General features: G+C 37.6%; 2 protein-coding genes across 3 annotated transcripts in view; one reads left to right on the forward strand and one right to left on the reverse strand.

Annotated features, from left to right (window-relative positions):
* The window catches only part of LOC143022257 (SH3 domain-binding protein 5-like), a 138,062-nt gene that overhangs the window by 122,052 nt on the left and 1,927 nt on the right, over positions 1 to 14,083 (forward strand). Inside the window, exon 8 of one of the 2 annotated variants that reach the window (XM_076180408.1) lies at positions 6,368 to 13,925. The exons of the other annotated variant lie outside the window; for it this stretch is intronic. Coding sequence (XP_076036523.1) covers positions 6,368 to 6,417 — 50 coding nt within the window. The 3' untranslated portion in view covers positions 6,418 to 13,925. Of the gene's footprint in view, positions 1 to 6,367; positions 13,926 to 14,083 lie in introns of those variants that run through there. 2 annotated transcript variants of the gene reach the window in all.
* The window catches only part of LOC143022272 (ataxin-3-like), a 139,713-nt gene continuing 127,606 nt past the window's right edge, over positions 1,977 to 14,083 (reverse strand). Inside the window, exon 7 of the mRNA XM_076180432.1 lies at positions 1,977 to 6,524. Within this exon, the coding sequence (XP_076036547.1) occupies positions 6,448 to 6,524 (77 nt within the window). The 3' untranslated portion in view covers positions 1,977 to 6,447. The remainder of the gene's footprint in view (positions 6,525 to 14,083) is intronic.

Genomic DNA, 14,083 nt, shown 5'->3' on the forward strand with positions numbered 1-14,083 from the left:
AAGAAATTAACGACTAGACTGCTAGAACACCAGAGGGCTGTCGGTAGGAGGAACATGAGTTCGGCCATTTTAAGACACTGCAAGGAAACGGGACACGAGATGGACTGGCAGAATGCAGAAGTGAAATACGGAGGTAGCGGAAAAAGCGCCAGATTATTCTTGGAAGCTTGGTCAAGTGACGATAATAGTGTCAACAGATGCATCACTCTAAACCCAATTTATAAGGGAGCGAAGGATAGGCTGGAGAGGAAGCATGCGTCATAATTTATGTTTTGTGATTTATTTGTATTAACACGACAGTAATGTGTTTCTTGGTGTGTTTTGTATTATTACATTTTATTTTTTTCTATGTAATTTATTAACGGTGAGGGAAGGTTTTGCTTCACTTTACGGTTATAATTTCTGGGATCTGTGACAGTGCATGCTTCACGTGACTTTTGTTCTGCGTGGCAAGTTGTAGTTTATCATATTGTTGTGGCATGTCACAGCGTGCAGCTTTTATAATCTTGGGGCCATTTTTCACACTGCATTTTGTTTTCTTATTTATTTTAATGTGAACTCCTTTTTGCATGTTTATTATGTTGATGGATTATACGTTCTTCTTCTTGCTCCAATTTCTTTGTTATGTGACAATGCATGCTACGCGGGACATTTGTTCCACGGGGTGCATTGTGTTGCGGCCCATCGGCAGTGGGTTGAGTTCTTATAGCCTTCACTGTATTTTCTTTATTCTTTAGTAAACTCTTTGAATGTTTTTAAGGAAGTATTGCACATTTTGTATTATAGTTTTATTTATATTTTTGTTGCTCATTTATGTTTTTGATATGTTCTACCTGCGTTGGAATATAACTGTTATTGGGAAGACCTGTCCCAGTGTACCAGGTATCCCCTATTTATGTACATTTCCTATTGCTACCACTGTATTACCCTGAAGACGAACCCCGGACAGGGTTCGAAACGTCGGAATAAATTGACGAACGTCGAGTCCAGCGTATACTTCCATAAAAAAGTATGTATGTATGTATTAGTGTTGGACTGTTTCTATGTCAATGGCTTAAAGTAGTAGTAGGAGAGCAGTTGTCTGATCTCCATATGTGAAAAGATGAAAGAAATGCAGTTGAAATTGTAAGAGATCTAAGACCTGGTGCAGAGACTATATGTCAGCCTCTAAGGGCTGCACCTCCAGACAAAGGTGTAGTAGTTGATGGATTTTGAAAATGGGCAACAGGGAGGTGATTTTTTTTCTTGTTGCCAAATGTCTCTCAGGATCACCATAACAGGTATCCATCATTGGTCCTGCCACACAAAAAAATGTAGTAAGAATAGAAAAATAGTTCCCAGGAAAAAAAAAAGGAAAATAGATTGAAGCTGTAAACATTAGAAGAGAGAGAAAAAAAGAGGTGATGCGATAACAGTATTCAGACATAAAAAAAGAAATAATGTAATAGATAAGACTACAGTAAGGATAAATTGTTCCCCAGCAAACTTACCTGCATGACTGTGGGTGAAACACAGATTTGATGGACATAAAAGTGACTTTTCACTACAGAGATTGAAGAAATGAAACAAATCATAGAAAGCCTAATCTGCCATAGGTTAAGATATGCAGTGTTGTGGTCTTCACAAAAAGTGAAGGCTATAAAGAAGATTGCAAAGAATTATTGAATATGGTGGAAAAGGAGATGGTAGATTGGGAAGATGAAAGAATACTATAATGCTTTAGGCACATGGAAAGAATGAATGGAGAAAGACTAGCAGAAAGAGTATGGAAGGCAGAAGTGGATGGAGTGAACCTGAGTGGTAAACCAAGAATGTGTTGGATGGAGTGAAAGGGGCTTTGAGTAAAAGGGGAATGTCTGTTGAGCAGGGAAGGGAGAGGGCAAGAGATAGGTGCGAGTGGAAAATGGTTGTGAGTGGAATATAAATTGATGTGTCCTGAAAGGATTTTTCATCTTTATTTTTGCATGAAGGGATGAGGGAGGGAGGGAGGGAGGGTCACTGTGTAAAGGAAGTGGCAGGCCCTATTGTGGATGTGCTGTTTCTTGCTGCATTGCTACTAACCTGGGAAGTGGACAGAGATGACAAGGAGCTAAGATAAAAGGAGAGTTTAAGGGAGTTAGGGAAGATATTTTATAGGAAGAAGCTGAAAGCAAGTGTGGGTAAAAGCAAGAGGTGAGATTGGCAGCAAGAGTAAGTCTTAAAGGAGAGAGGTTAGAGGAAGTGGATAGTCTTAAGTATTTGGATTTGGGGTCATATGTATCAGTGAATGGAGGAGGGTAAACTGTAGATTTGGGAGTATTAATGAAACACAACATTTCACCTAAGAAACATATCAAGAATATTAAAGTGGATTTTCACTATATGGATGATGAGAAAACTCATAGAAACCCTGATCCGTCCAAGACATAAGTAAATAGCCACCCCTGACCTATCCCACATCACTTGTTTACCTATTATCTTAGCTCTTTGCGAATGTTTGTGTCATATGCATCAGTGGTATGGTCCCCACACAAAATGAAGTATATAAGCAAGATCAAGAAAATACAAAGGGCAGCAACCAAACTGGTCCCTATCCTGGCAGATAAACCATATGAAGAGAGACTAAAAGCACTGGGTGTGCCAAATGTAACAGAAAAGAGGTGATGTTATTACAGTATTCTGGTTGCTAAATAGACTTCATTGATAGAGATCTCTTGAGGAGGGCTTTAGAGGTTGTAAGAACAAATTAAGAAAAACTGCATGTCTAAAAGATGTGAAAAAATACCATTTTCCATATAGATGCATAAATACTTGGAATAGCTAGAACAATACATGAATTCAGATACATGGAAATTAAGGATCTAGATCAGGTTGGAACCATACATGAATTTGAGGCAGCTAGATATGATAGATTGGAGAGTAGGAGACAGGACCCCACATGCATGCATAGTTGTATTTTACGGGAAGGGGAGCTATGTTCGTGGTGAGCCTTTTTGTATCTCACAAGATCAAGTGTGTTCTTAAATTCTTGTATGGTGTTTGCACACACTATTTTTTCATCCAGTTTGTTCCAGATGTCTATCACTCTGTGTGGGAAAATGTTCTTTTTCAGGTCTCTTCTGTAGCTGTCCTTTTTGAGTTTCATTGCATGTCCTCTTGTTTTTCCTCTGTCCCACTTTAATAAGTCCTCTCTATCAAGGCGTTCCTTGCCTTTCATAATCCTGTAGATGGCTAGTAGGTCCCCTTGTTCTCTTCTTTGTTCCAGGGTTGGCAATTCCAGTTCTGCCAATCTTTGTTCATGTGTCAAGTTTGAATGTTGGGGCCATCTTTGTCGTTGCTCTTTGTATTCTTTCTAATTTTCTTGTTTTGTTTTTTTGTACTGGGTGACCATATCATCGCTGCATATTCCAGTTTTGGCCTTATCAGTGTTTGTAATATATATATATATTTTTGTCATTTTCTTATCCAGGTATTTAAAAGCCACCTTTATTGATCTCATCAAATTGTATGTTTCTCTGACTTTTATTTGTATGTTTATCTGGAGACTTGTCTTTGGTGATGATTACTCCTAGATCCTTTTCGGAATTTACTTTACTTCTTTTTCATCAATTTTATACTGCCCTGATATTCTATTCTTGCTATTCCGAAATTCAATTATACTGCAATTCTTGATATTGAATTCTACTTTCCATATCTTGCTCCACTCTGAGACTTTGTTCAGATCGCTCTGTAACAACTCAGTCTTTTTCGTAGCTTATTTTCTTTAATAATTTTGCGTCATCTGCAAAGTTCGTGTTACATTCAATACTTTTGTCCATGTTATTCACATATATAGCAAATATTATCGGAGCTAGCACTGATCCCTAGTTGTATTATATGGGAAGGAGAGCTATGCTCATGGTGCCCCGTCTTTGTATCTTGCAACATCTAGTTTGTTCTTAAATTCATGTATGGTGTTTGCACACAATATTGTTTTGTCCAATTTATTCCAGACATCCACCACTTTGTGTGGAGATTTTTTTTAGTATTTTCTATAACTGTCCTGTGCGTGGATGTGGTACAGATGAGAGTAAAAGGGAAGAGATAGGCAGTATGTTTGTGAGAAGAAAGATGGATGTACTGGCTTTGAATGAAACTAAAATGAAAGGCAAGGGCAACTGTGAGTTTGGGAGTGTAGCTGGGAGGAACTCAGGAGTGAAGAGGGGACGAGGGAGAGAAGGGATGGCTATACTAGTAAGTGAAGAGATAAGTGGGTAGTGGAGTGGAAGGAGGTGTCATCAAGGTTGATGTGGATGAAGGTGAAGCTGGGAAAGGAGATGTGGGTTTTTGTAAGTGCACATGGGCCTGGTAGTGAGAAGAACATAGAGGAAAGGGAGGCATTCTGGGTAGATATAAATGAGTGCATAGAAGGATTAGGGAGAAATGTCAATGTAGTTGTATTGGGAGACCTAAATGCTAGAGTAGGAAATGAACCAATTGACGGAGTGATTGGAAAGTATGGAGTTCGAGGCAAAAATCGTAGTGGAGAGTTGATGGTGGAGATGTGTCTTGAGAGTTGATGATAGCAAATACATTGTTTAAGAAGAAAGTCAAGCATAAATACACATGGGAGAGGGTTGTGGATGGAAGGGTGGCAGATAGAGCATTAATGGACTATATAGTGGTGACCAGGTGTATGGTAGGAAGAGTTAAGGATGTACATGTTCTAAGGGGAGAGAGTGGGGGAATATCAGATCATTTCCTGGTGGAAGGTAAATTGAGAGTGGAGAATAGGTGGAGAAAGAGGAAAAGGGCAGAAGGTAGGGAGATACTTAGAGTGAACTGCTTAAATGAAGAAAAAAAGGAGAATGGGTATAAGAAGAAGTTGAGAGGAGTGGGAGAGAGTAAAGGATAGAGTAGAACTAGGAGTGGAGGAGGAATGGGGATGGTTCAAGGAGGGAGTCATAAGGTGTGCAAAGATGGTGTGTGGAACAAGGAGGGCGGGAGGAAATAGAAAGAAGGGTAGTGAGTGGTGGGATGAGGAAGCAAAGAAGGGTGTAGAAGAGAAGAAACAGGCATTCATAGATTGGCTGCAAATTAGGATGAGGGAATCGTATGAGAGGTACAAAGTAAAGAGAAAGGAAGTTAAGCATAAGATAAAGGAAGCAAAGGAGAGCAGATGTGAAATGGGGAAAGAGTATGACAGAAAATTTTGAAAGTAATGAAAAGATGTTTTGGAAGGAAGTTAAAAGAGGAAGAGGAGGTGAATCAAGTAGAGAAGAAAAGGTAAAAGGTGCAGATGGAGAGATGACAATGGAAGAGAAGGCAGTGAGAGGAAGGTGGGCAGAGTATTTTAGGGAGTTGCTAAATGTGAAGGAGGATAGGGAGGGAAAGGTAGTTGCAGTGGGAAGGGCTAAGAAAATGAGAGTTATGAGTGAGGAAAATGGAGGAGAAATAAGGAAGGATGAAGTGAAAGCAGCTGTTAAGATGATGAGAACAGGTAAGGCACCTGGGTTGGATGGATGCCATGCAGAATGTCTAAAGAAAGGAGGTACAGTTATGGTGGACTGGCTGGTGAGGTTATTTAATGTTTGTTTAAGAGAGGGTAGAGTGCCAGAAGACTGGAGGAGTGCCTGTATAGTTCTGCTTTACAAAGGAAAGGGGGACAAGTGTGAGTGTAGTAGTTACAGAGTGATCAGCTTGTTGAATGTAGTTGGGAAGGCTTATGGGAGGGTCTTGATTGAGAGGATTAGGAGAGGAACAGAGGGAGTAATTGGTGAGGAACAGTGTGGTTTTAGGACAGGTAGGGGATGTGTAGATCAGATTTTTGTGGTAAGACAGATATGTGAGAAAGCTATAGCAAAAGGTAAGGATGTTTTTTGGGCTTTTATGGATCTGGAAAAGGCTTACGAGAGTAGACAGGAAGGCACTGTGGGAGGTACTGCAGATATATGGGATAGGAGGAAAACTGTTAAGAGCAGTCAAGAGTTTTTATGAGAGTAGTAGAGCTTGCGTTAGGATTAGAAATGGAGAGAGTGAATCCCCAGACAACACACAGTATCTCTTGAGTGGAAGGACGGTGAGCTAAACACAGAGAACAGTTGGAGTTTTATTGACTGACATTGTTTCCTTACCAGGACATTCTCAAAGTACATACAAGCGTAGAAAATTAACAGCTTATATAATACATCCTTGCTGTGTTCTTCTCCCTCTATACCCTCATCCATTCTCAATACTTCTTAGGTGACTCCGACCATGCCGCTTCTCCCTCCATTCTCAATCATCCTCTTGACCTTGATGATTAAAGTGCTTGCTGCTCTTGCTAATTTTATAAACCCATCCTATGGTTGATGCAGGGGTGGGAAGTAATGTAGGCTGCCTCCACTGTTTTTCTTTTCTTTTTCCCTAGACCTTTGTGGAGCACCTGTTCCAATCTGGAAGATGACCACATTGGTCTAAATGAACCACTAGCGAGTTGTCTTCCATACTTCAACAGTATCTCTTCCCTAAGTGACTTGTAGCACTGCCTGGTGGATGTTGTTGCTTTCCTTGAGGCCACAGGTCTCCTGCAAGAAAGACTATGGGTAATGGATTGATTGGTTATATTTATGTATACATATATTCTTGAATGCTAAAGAGCATTCATTTTTGTTTATTTTATTGTGAGGATTTCATTTCATAGAACACAATTTTCTTTACTTGTTCTTTGAGACTGCCTAATAAGTTTTGATGGTTGCCCACATTTTGGAACATCCTGGTTCCATCTTGAAAGTGAAGTGATGAATATCAGGAGCTGGGTGTGTAAATATAGGGGTTGTAGGGTTCACAGAGAGTGTGTGATGTGGACATCACTGATTGCCTGACTTGAGCCAGTGGGAGAACCCAAGGCAAGGTTACCTCTGATTGCCTGGACCTCTCTCACAAAGACTAGGCTTTTTCGCTGTCTCTTCTTACATACAGCAAAGTTTTAAGGTCATCCACTTGAACATTTATATTGGGAAGTTTAGCTTGAATGTAGAGGGCTTTCAAAAGCAGGAATCCACAAGGATTTTGATCTATTATGGTAGTGTTCATGTATTTTTGGGACACATGCCCCCTACTGGAACACTCAAATCCACATGGGTAGTACCTGTGCATTCATTTGGTTTAGATTTCCTTTCTGGTGTCAGGCAATTGTTTGTTTTGTCTTTGATAATACTTATGTTCCCCTTGAATGCCATTGTATGGTAATTATACAGAGTAGACATCTCTTTCAACTGATACCCATAGTCTCACCTGATTTGTTCAGTTGTTTACTATGAAAACACCTAAGCCTTCACTAATTCCTGTGATATCAATTATCATGTACCTATTGTAATGTTATGAAACTGTGAGGGTAAACCAACTTTAGCTGTTTGGCCCTGCTGTGGAGATGTTCTCTTTCTCTTGTTGCATTGCATCTGTCCCAGCCAGTGGGTGAGGGGATGGCCCTTCATCTACAAGAAGCTAAGAGGTTTTTAAAAGGGAAAACGAGTGCATGCCTTGATTGCCTACATCCCATAAAAAGGGGAAGAGGCCTTTTATTACATACATAGATTGTACCTATTGTATGGTTTTGAAGATCCCACTCCTGAATCTTAAGGTATCTTCTTGTGAATATTTTTATAGTATTTACATTTTCCACCACAGAAATCTGTAGTGGAAATGTATTTTACATTGCTTGGCCGTATAACTGGCTCTATCATTTTGACAAAGTTGTTTTAATGTGTTCATCAATATTTTTACACTACTTGTGTTCAGTAGCAAAAATTATATGGAAATATTTTAGACAAACAAAAGCCGTCCAAGTATTGGTAATGAAAGTTCTAGAAGGGTAATGATAAACCAAAGTTAAGGAGTATTTAGACCATTATTCAGCAGGTTCTTTGAATGAACTATGAGTTGTTTTTAACATGGGAGCTGAGGAGCTGTCTTTGTATAATTGCTAAATTATACCTGTCTTTATACTAAATTATATTTTCTTTGGTAATGTGATTTTTTTTAATATGGTTATTCTTATCCATGCATAGGTTACCATGAAAGAGGTGCTTTGCAATATCCCCCTCCTTTCCTTCATATTATGGTAGAATTGAGAATACAAGAAAAGAGTAGGGCAAAAAATCTGTGCATACACACATACACATGACTATAGAACATACAATGACACAGTGGGGGTAAAATAAAACACTAGATTTAGAAGTAATGAAGAACCATTAACACTAGATTTATTATTTACCTGAGAACCTGAAATTGTGGACAAAATTGAATACCAGACACCATTTGTGAAGTGACCACATACTACTTGAGTTAGAACTAAAGGAGGACAAATATAAAGAGGGAAATGAGAAACAAAGAAAAGGAAGACTGATGTATATTTATACATAAAATGGACTTTGAGAAACTTAGCAAAAAAAAATTTAGAGAGAGCTTGGAAAAAATCTACAATGAAGAAACACAAGTGGAAGAAAAATGGATGATTCTGATGAAAATCTATAAAGGAGTGGATAAATATGTCTCAAACCAAAAACAGGAAAAGGTGTATATTAAGTGCTGGTTTAACAGAATGAGCAGCAAAGCAAAAGATAGAAGAGATAAAGCTTGGAAAAGATGGAGAAAAGACAAAAAAAAAATCTAGAAAGTGGCAAATATATATTAACCTAAGGAATATGTAAAAATACACAGGGAAGAAAAAAAATTATGAAAAAGACATTACAGAAAAATGTAAGGATCAGCCAAAACTATTCTGTAGATATGTAAATGGTAAACTAAAAGACAAACAGGAAATAGTGAAACTACACCAAGGGAATATGGAATACACAGAAGATACAGAAATGGCTGAAATCATGAGCAAACACTTCAAGTCTGTTTTCACTAGAGAAAATGTACAACTTGCATGGAAGAAAAATGAGGATAGTGCTCAGAGATAAGAGTTCTACTTGGGAAGAGGTGATTAGTGGAGTTCCACAAGGATCAGTATTGGTTCCAATAATGTTTACTATTTATGTGAATGACATGGATGAGGGTGTGGAAAGTTAATTGAACTTCTTTGCAGATGATGCAAAATTGTTTAAGAAAGTGAGTACTGAAATGGATTGTGATTCACTGCAGAGAGATCTGAACAGGGTTTGGGAATGGAATCAGAACTGGGAAGTGAGCTTCAACATTAAGAAATATGGCATAATGGAATTTGGAAAAGGTTAAAAAAGGATATCAGGACAATATAGATTTGGTGCAAAGGAAGTAAAGAAAGTTGGATCTGAAAAAGACCTGGGAGTAATCATCACAAATGAAATGTCCCCTGATAAACAGGTAAACAAAATTGTTGGAGAATCCTACAACTTGCTAAGATCAATAAAGGTGGCTTTTACCTATTTGGACAAAGAAGTGGTAAAATAAATACTAGTCATACTAATAAAGCCTAGACTGGAGTATGCTGTGACATTATGATCACCCAGTACCAAAAAGAATATAAAGAAAATTGAAAGAATACAGAGAGCAACTACAAAGATGGCCTCAACACTTTTAAACCTGTCATATGAGGAAAGATAGTCAAAACTGAATTTACCAACTCTGGAACAAGGAAGAGAAAGAGGTGACCTGCTGACCATCTGCAGAATCATGAAAGGCATGGAAGTCCTTGATAGCAAGGACTTAATAAATTGGGATAAGAGAAATACAAGAGGACACAAAAACTCAAGAAGGACAATTATAGAAGAGACCTTAAAAAAAAAAGTTTCCACAGAGAGCTGGACAAAACAATAGTGTGTGCAAAAACTATACACAGATTTAAGAGCAAACAAGACACTGCAATATACAAAGAATACTATGAGCATAGCTCCACTTCCCATAAGATATAATTAGGTAAATACACATATACAAGCTCTGAGCTCTATTCTGGGAGAGAAATAGCTGTCAATTATGAGTCCAACATGTGATCTAAGACCATGGTGAATCACAAGCAAACTATACACAAACTTAAGAGCAAACTAGACTCTGTAAGATGCAAAGGCAGGACACCATGAGCATAGCTCCCCTTCCCGTAAGATACATCTAGATAAATACAAATGTGCAATAGTTGGAAATCAAGGATATAGATTGGGTTGGAACTGTACATGAATTTTAGGCTAGGTATGTTAGGAAATTAGAGAATAGGGGACAGGACCCAATGAGCATTACTCTTTTCCTGTATACTACAAATAGGTAAGTACAATTATGAGGTAAATACACACACATGTAAACTGGGATTTCCCACAGTTAAGGAGCAAAGAAAGAGGTGACATGATAATTATACTTGACCTGGAAGTAGGATTGAAGAAAGTGTACAAAAAAGAAATACTGGTACTTGAAGAAGGATTGACAAGAGAGTTCAAAGTAATAATAATAGAAAATAAAAAAAATCTAGACCTGTTTTAAAGATATCAAGAAATATAGCTCCATAGAATTGTTGACTTGTTGAATAAGTTAGGTGAAAATATAATCCAAGCCAGCTCTGTGAAAGAATTGATGGCAAGGTTTGATAGATGGAAGAAAGGAGACAAAACCCCATGAGCATTGCTCCAGCCACTACGAGATAAATACATACAATGAAATTCTTATTTGTCCCAGACTGGCATATGCAGTAGTGGTGTGGTCACTGCACTGGAAGATAATGGAAAAATAAAATTCTGAGGGTAACAACCAAGATGATCCCAAGTCCAAGACATGTGAGGGAAAAAAAAAAAAAAAAGGACTTATCACATTGGAAGAGCAAAGAAATAGGTGACATGATAATGATGTTTAGATCAGAGAAAGTTATAGAAAAAATGGATGGGAAGGATTTGCTGGTATGGGAATAAATATTGACATGAGGTGAAAGTAAAAAAGATTGAAAAAGAAGTATAGACTTATGGAACAAGTTGGATCAAAATAGGATAATATAACCTAAGGCAACACCATAACTGAATTTAAGGCAAAGTGTGATGTGTGGAAGGAAAAGAGATTGGACCCCATGAATATGGCTCCAACCCTGTATACCAGTAGGTAAATGCAACAAGATAGATACACACACACACACACACACACACACAGTTACCTAATTATGTATTTACAATTACACATGTGGTGCAGTGGTTAAAATTTCTGGCTGCCATTATGGTGGCCCAGATTCAAATCCCATCCAGGGCTGAAATAATTTCAGTATCACTGCACTGTAGGTTGTTACTCCAACTCTCATGTGTGTGTGCACATAAGGTCACAGCATTACCCATAGATCGTTCATATATGAGCTCTGAGCTCTCTTCCGGGAGGGAAATAGCTACCAATCACGAGTCCAACACGTGATCCAAGACCATGGTGAATCACACACATTTACCTAATTATGTATTTACAATTAGGTAAACACACATGCACACACATACACATAGAATACATATTTAAGACCTGTCCAGATGCCATCCTTATTTACACAGTTAATTTCTCTTACTGTATTTCCTATTCCACCACCTTCACCACCCACTCCATCATTGTTTTTTCTATGTTTATGATTGCCATTACTGCCATTACTGGTCATCACCATGTCTGTTACCATAATTGTATCATCCACCACCATCAATGCCATTAGCATTTTCTCTTTCACCAGACCTCCACCTTTGCCACTTCTACAACCATTATTTCCTCCACCTGTATCTTTACCTCTGGCATCTTTATCACCAACCTAACCTTTGCCTCTTGTCACTTCTATTATCCTGTGTGGTACGATTCACATCAGCACCACCTCAGTCACCATACCTGCTTTGGTATGATTCTTAGTATCACCCACATCAGATCACAATCATCACTGCAACCTGTGCCACCATTATCATTACAGCTATTATACCTACTACCAGCTACTTTTCCTCCTTTACATCCACAACTTTTTCCACCATAGTTATTTTGTTGTTGAGAAGTACAACCCACACTTGTTGATTGTTGCCATTGTTGTTCATAGGATTAAGTTCACTCTGGCCTGACCTTTAGCTTGCAATGTGAAGTTTGAATATGGTGTGAGGTCAGATAATATTTTAGTGATCATTTTGGATATAGTGGGGAAATTAAACTCTTAACCCATAAAGTGCAGAACCTATACTCCTCTTGCAAACTGGGAAAGAATATCATGTTATAGTGTACAAAATGTGAAGTCTTTTCAAGGCTGACATATGGCAAGTGAGAACAGGGTGAGGTGGCTGGGTATGGTGGGGAGTGATGCATTGAGGAGTATTGGGTATTTTTTATTCATACACTATTCATGACTTTTCTAGTCATTGGCACTCTTTTACTTAAAACAATTATTGTCGAATGAGTGCAGTGCCATTTTGTTTGCAGCATGTGGATTTGTTATATACAGGCACTTGTGTCTATGGTAATCAGTTTCAGGGCGTTGTAACTTTTTTTAGGAACTTTGATAGTCATCACTGCTGTGTGCAAAAAAAGTTGTTTGCTTTTTATGAAGTATGTTACTTATGGGTCATGTCCTTTTATGAATGATATTGCACTTTATGGGTTTGTACAGCCACTAAAAATTGGTGACAGGATATTTTTATGCTACTTTAACCTTCTCATGCATAGCATAAGTTTATAAATGTTTAATTTCATTATTTAGATGTTTTGTGCAAAGAAGCTCAGTCTGCCTGCCAAAAAGATGCTGGAAACATAAAATTCACAGTGAAATTACAAGGGTGCCAACTAATTTATTTGAGAAAACTTTTCCTCAACTTTGATACTCTTGAAATTTGTTACACTTCTCTTTGAAAGTCTCTCCCTCTCTACCTCTCTCTCTCCCTCTCCTTCTCCTTCTCTCCCTCTCTCCCCCTCTCTCTCTCTCTCCCCTCTCTCTCCCCCCTCTCTCTTTCCCTCTCTCTCCCTCTCTCTCTCTCTCTCAAATGTCAATGGTTGAGGTCAAGATATTAAGATTGATATTTAAGTAACAAAGATCTCTATTATGAACCACGTACTCACACTTTAGTGGCTGGTTCATTTGTATACAAAATTTTACCATAAGTTCCTTGTATGCTGAAGTCTAACCAGCTTTGTTCTATCATGCTGAATACTGTATAGTGGTTTCCTGTCACTTTGTGATGTCCTGTCCAGCACCTGGTTTTTGGGCATGCCATCAACAAGTTGCCAGTGTAGGAGGAGGGGTATTATTATTATTATTGGTAATGTAAGCATCAGTTAGCCTTTCCATTCCTTATTTTTGTATGAGCATGAATATATATATTATTATTTACATATTTGTGCCAATTACCAACTTAATTTTAGTTTTTGTTATATTATTTTTTCATCTTGAGGTTGTTTATGTGTATGTATGATTTTCCTTTTTGTGTGAAATATATATATGCTATTTGCTTTTCACACTTTGTACTGATATTACCTTATAAAATGTCTTGGATTTGTTAAAGTGCAATGAACATGTAAATGACCACTTAGTTTTTAATTTAATCAGTAATTCACAACCTTATGTGTAAAGAAATTGAAACTTTCCAACAATTTTAAGATTATACTTTAAACCTGTGGTAGATTTCAGAGATTAAATGTAGATTTTCAGATGAATGACATAAAAATATTTCTCTTCTTTGTTAAGGAACTTTTGTGACAATAAGGAATGTATGTCGACTCAGGACTACTTCTGTTTGTGCCATAGTCATTTTGTCCAAAGGTCATATGGTCACATGTCTTAAACAATCTGATTTAAGTTGTACCTTTATATCTTAAATCAATTTCATCTTAAATTTTGTTCATGAAGATCACTTTTTCCACTGAAAATTTAAAGTAACTCTATATTCAATGGCAAATATAATTCATAGAATGGATTTTTTTTCTCTCTCCTGAAATCTTTCACCATCCAAGAAGTACACTCTTTAGTTTTTACACTTTGAATCTTAATTATATGTATATTTATGTTGATAATGGCAAATATAATTCAGAGAATGGAATATGTTTTTTCTTATATTCTTAAGATATCATGAACCACCATCATGAGTATATATTCAAAATCTCTTGTTTTCAGAGATTTGGGCTTAAGTCTCATGTACAGTCATCCCTTAAATAGTACAGGAGTTGGGACCTCTACTATTAACACCTATTAACCCTT

Source organism: Oratosquilla oratoria, chromosome 3 (genome assembly GCF_046742065.1).
Source record: "Oratosquilla oratoria isolate Oo_2021 chromosome 3, ASM4674206v1, whole genome shotgun sequence".
NCBI classification, from domain to species: Eukaryota; Metazoa; Arthropoda; class Malacostraca; order Stomatopoda; family Squillidae; genus Oratosquilla; species Oratosquilla oratoria.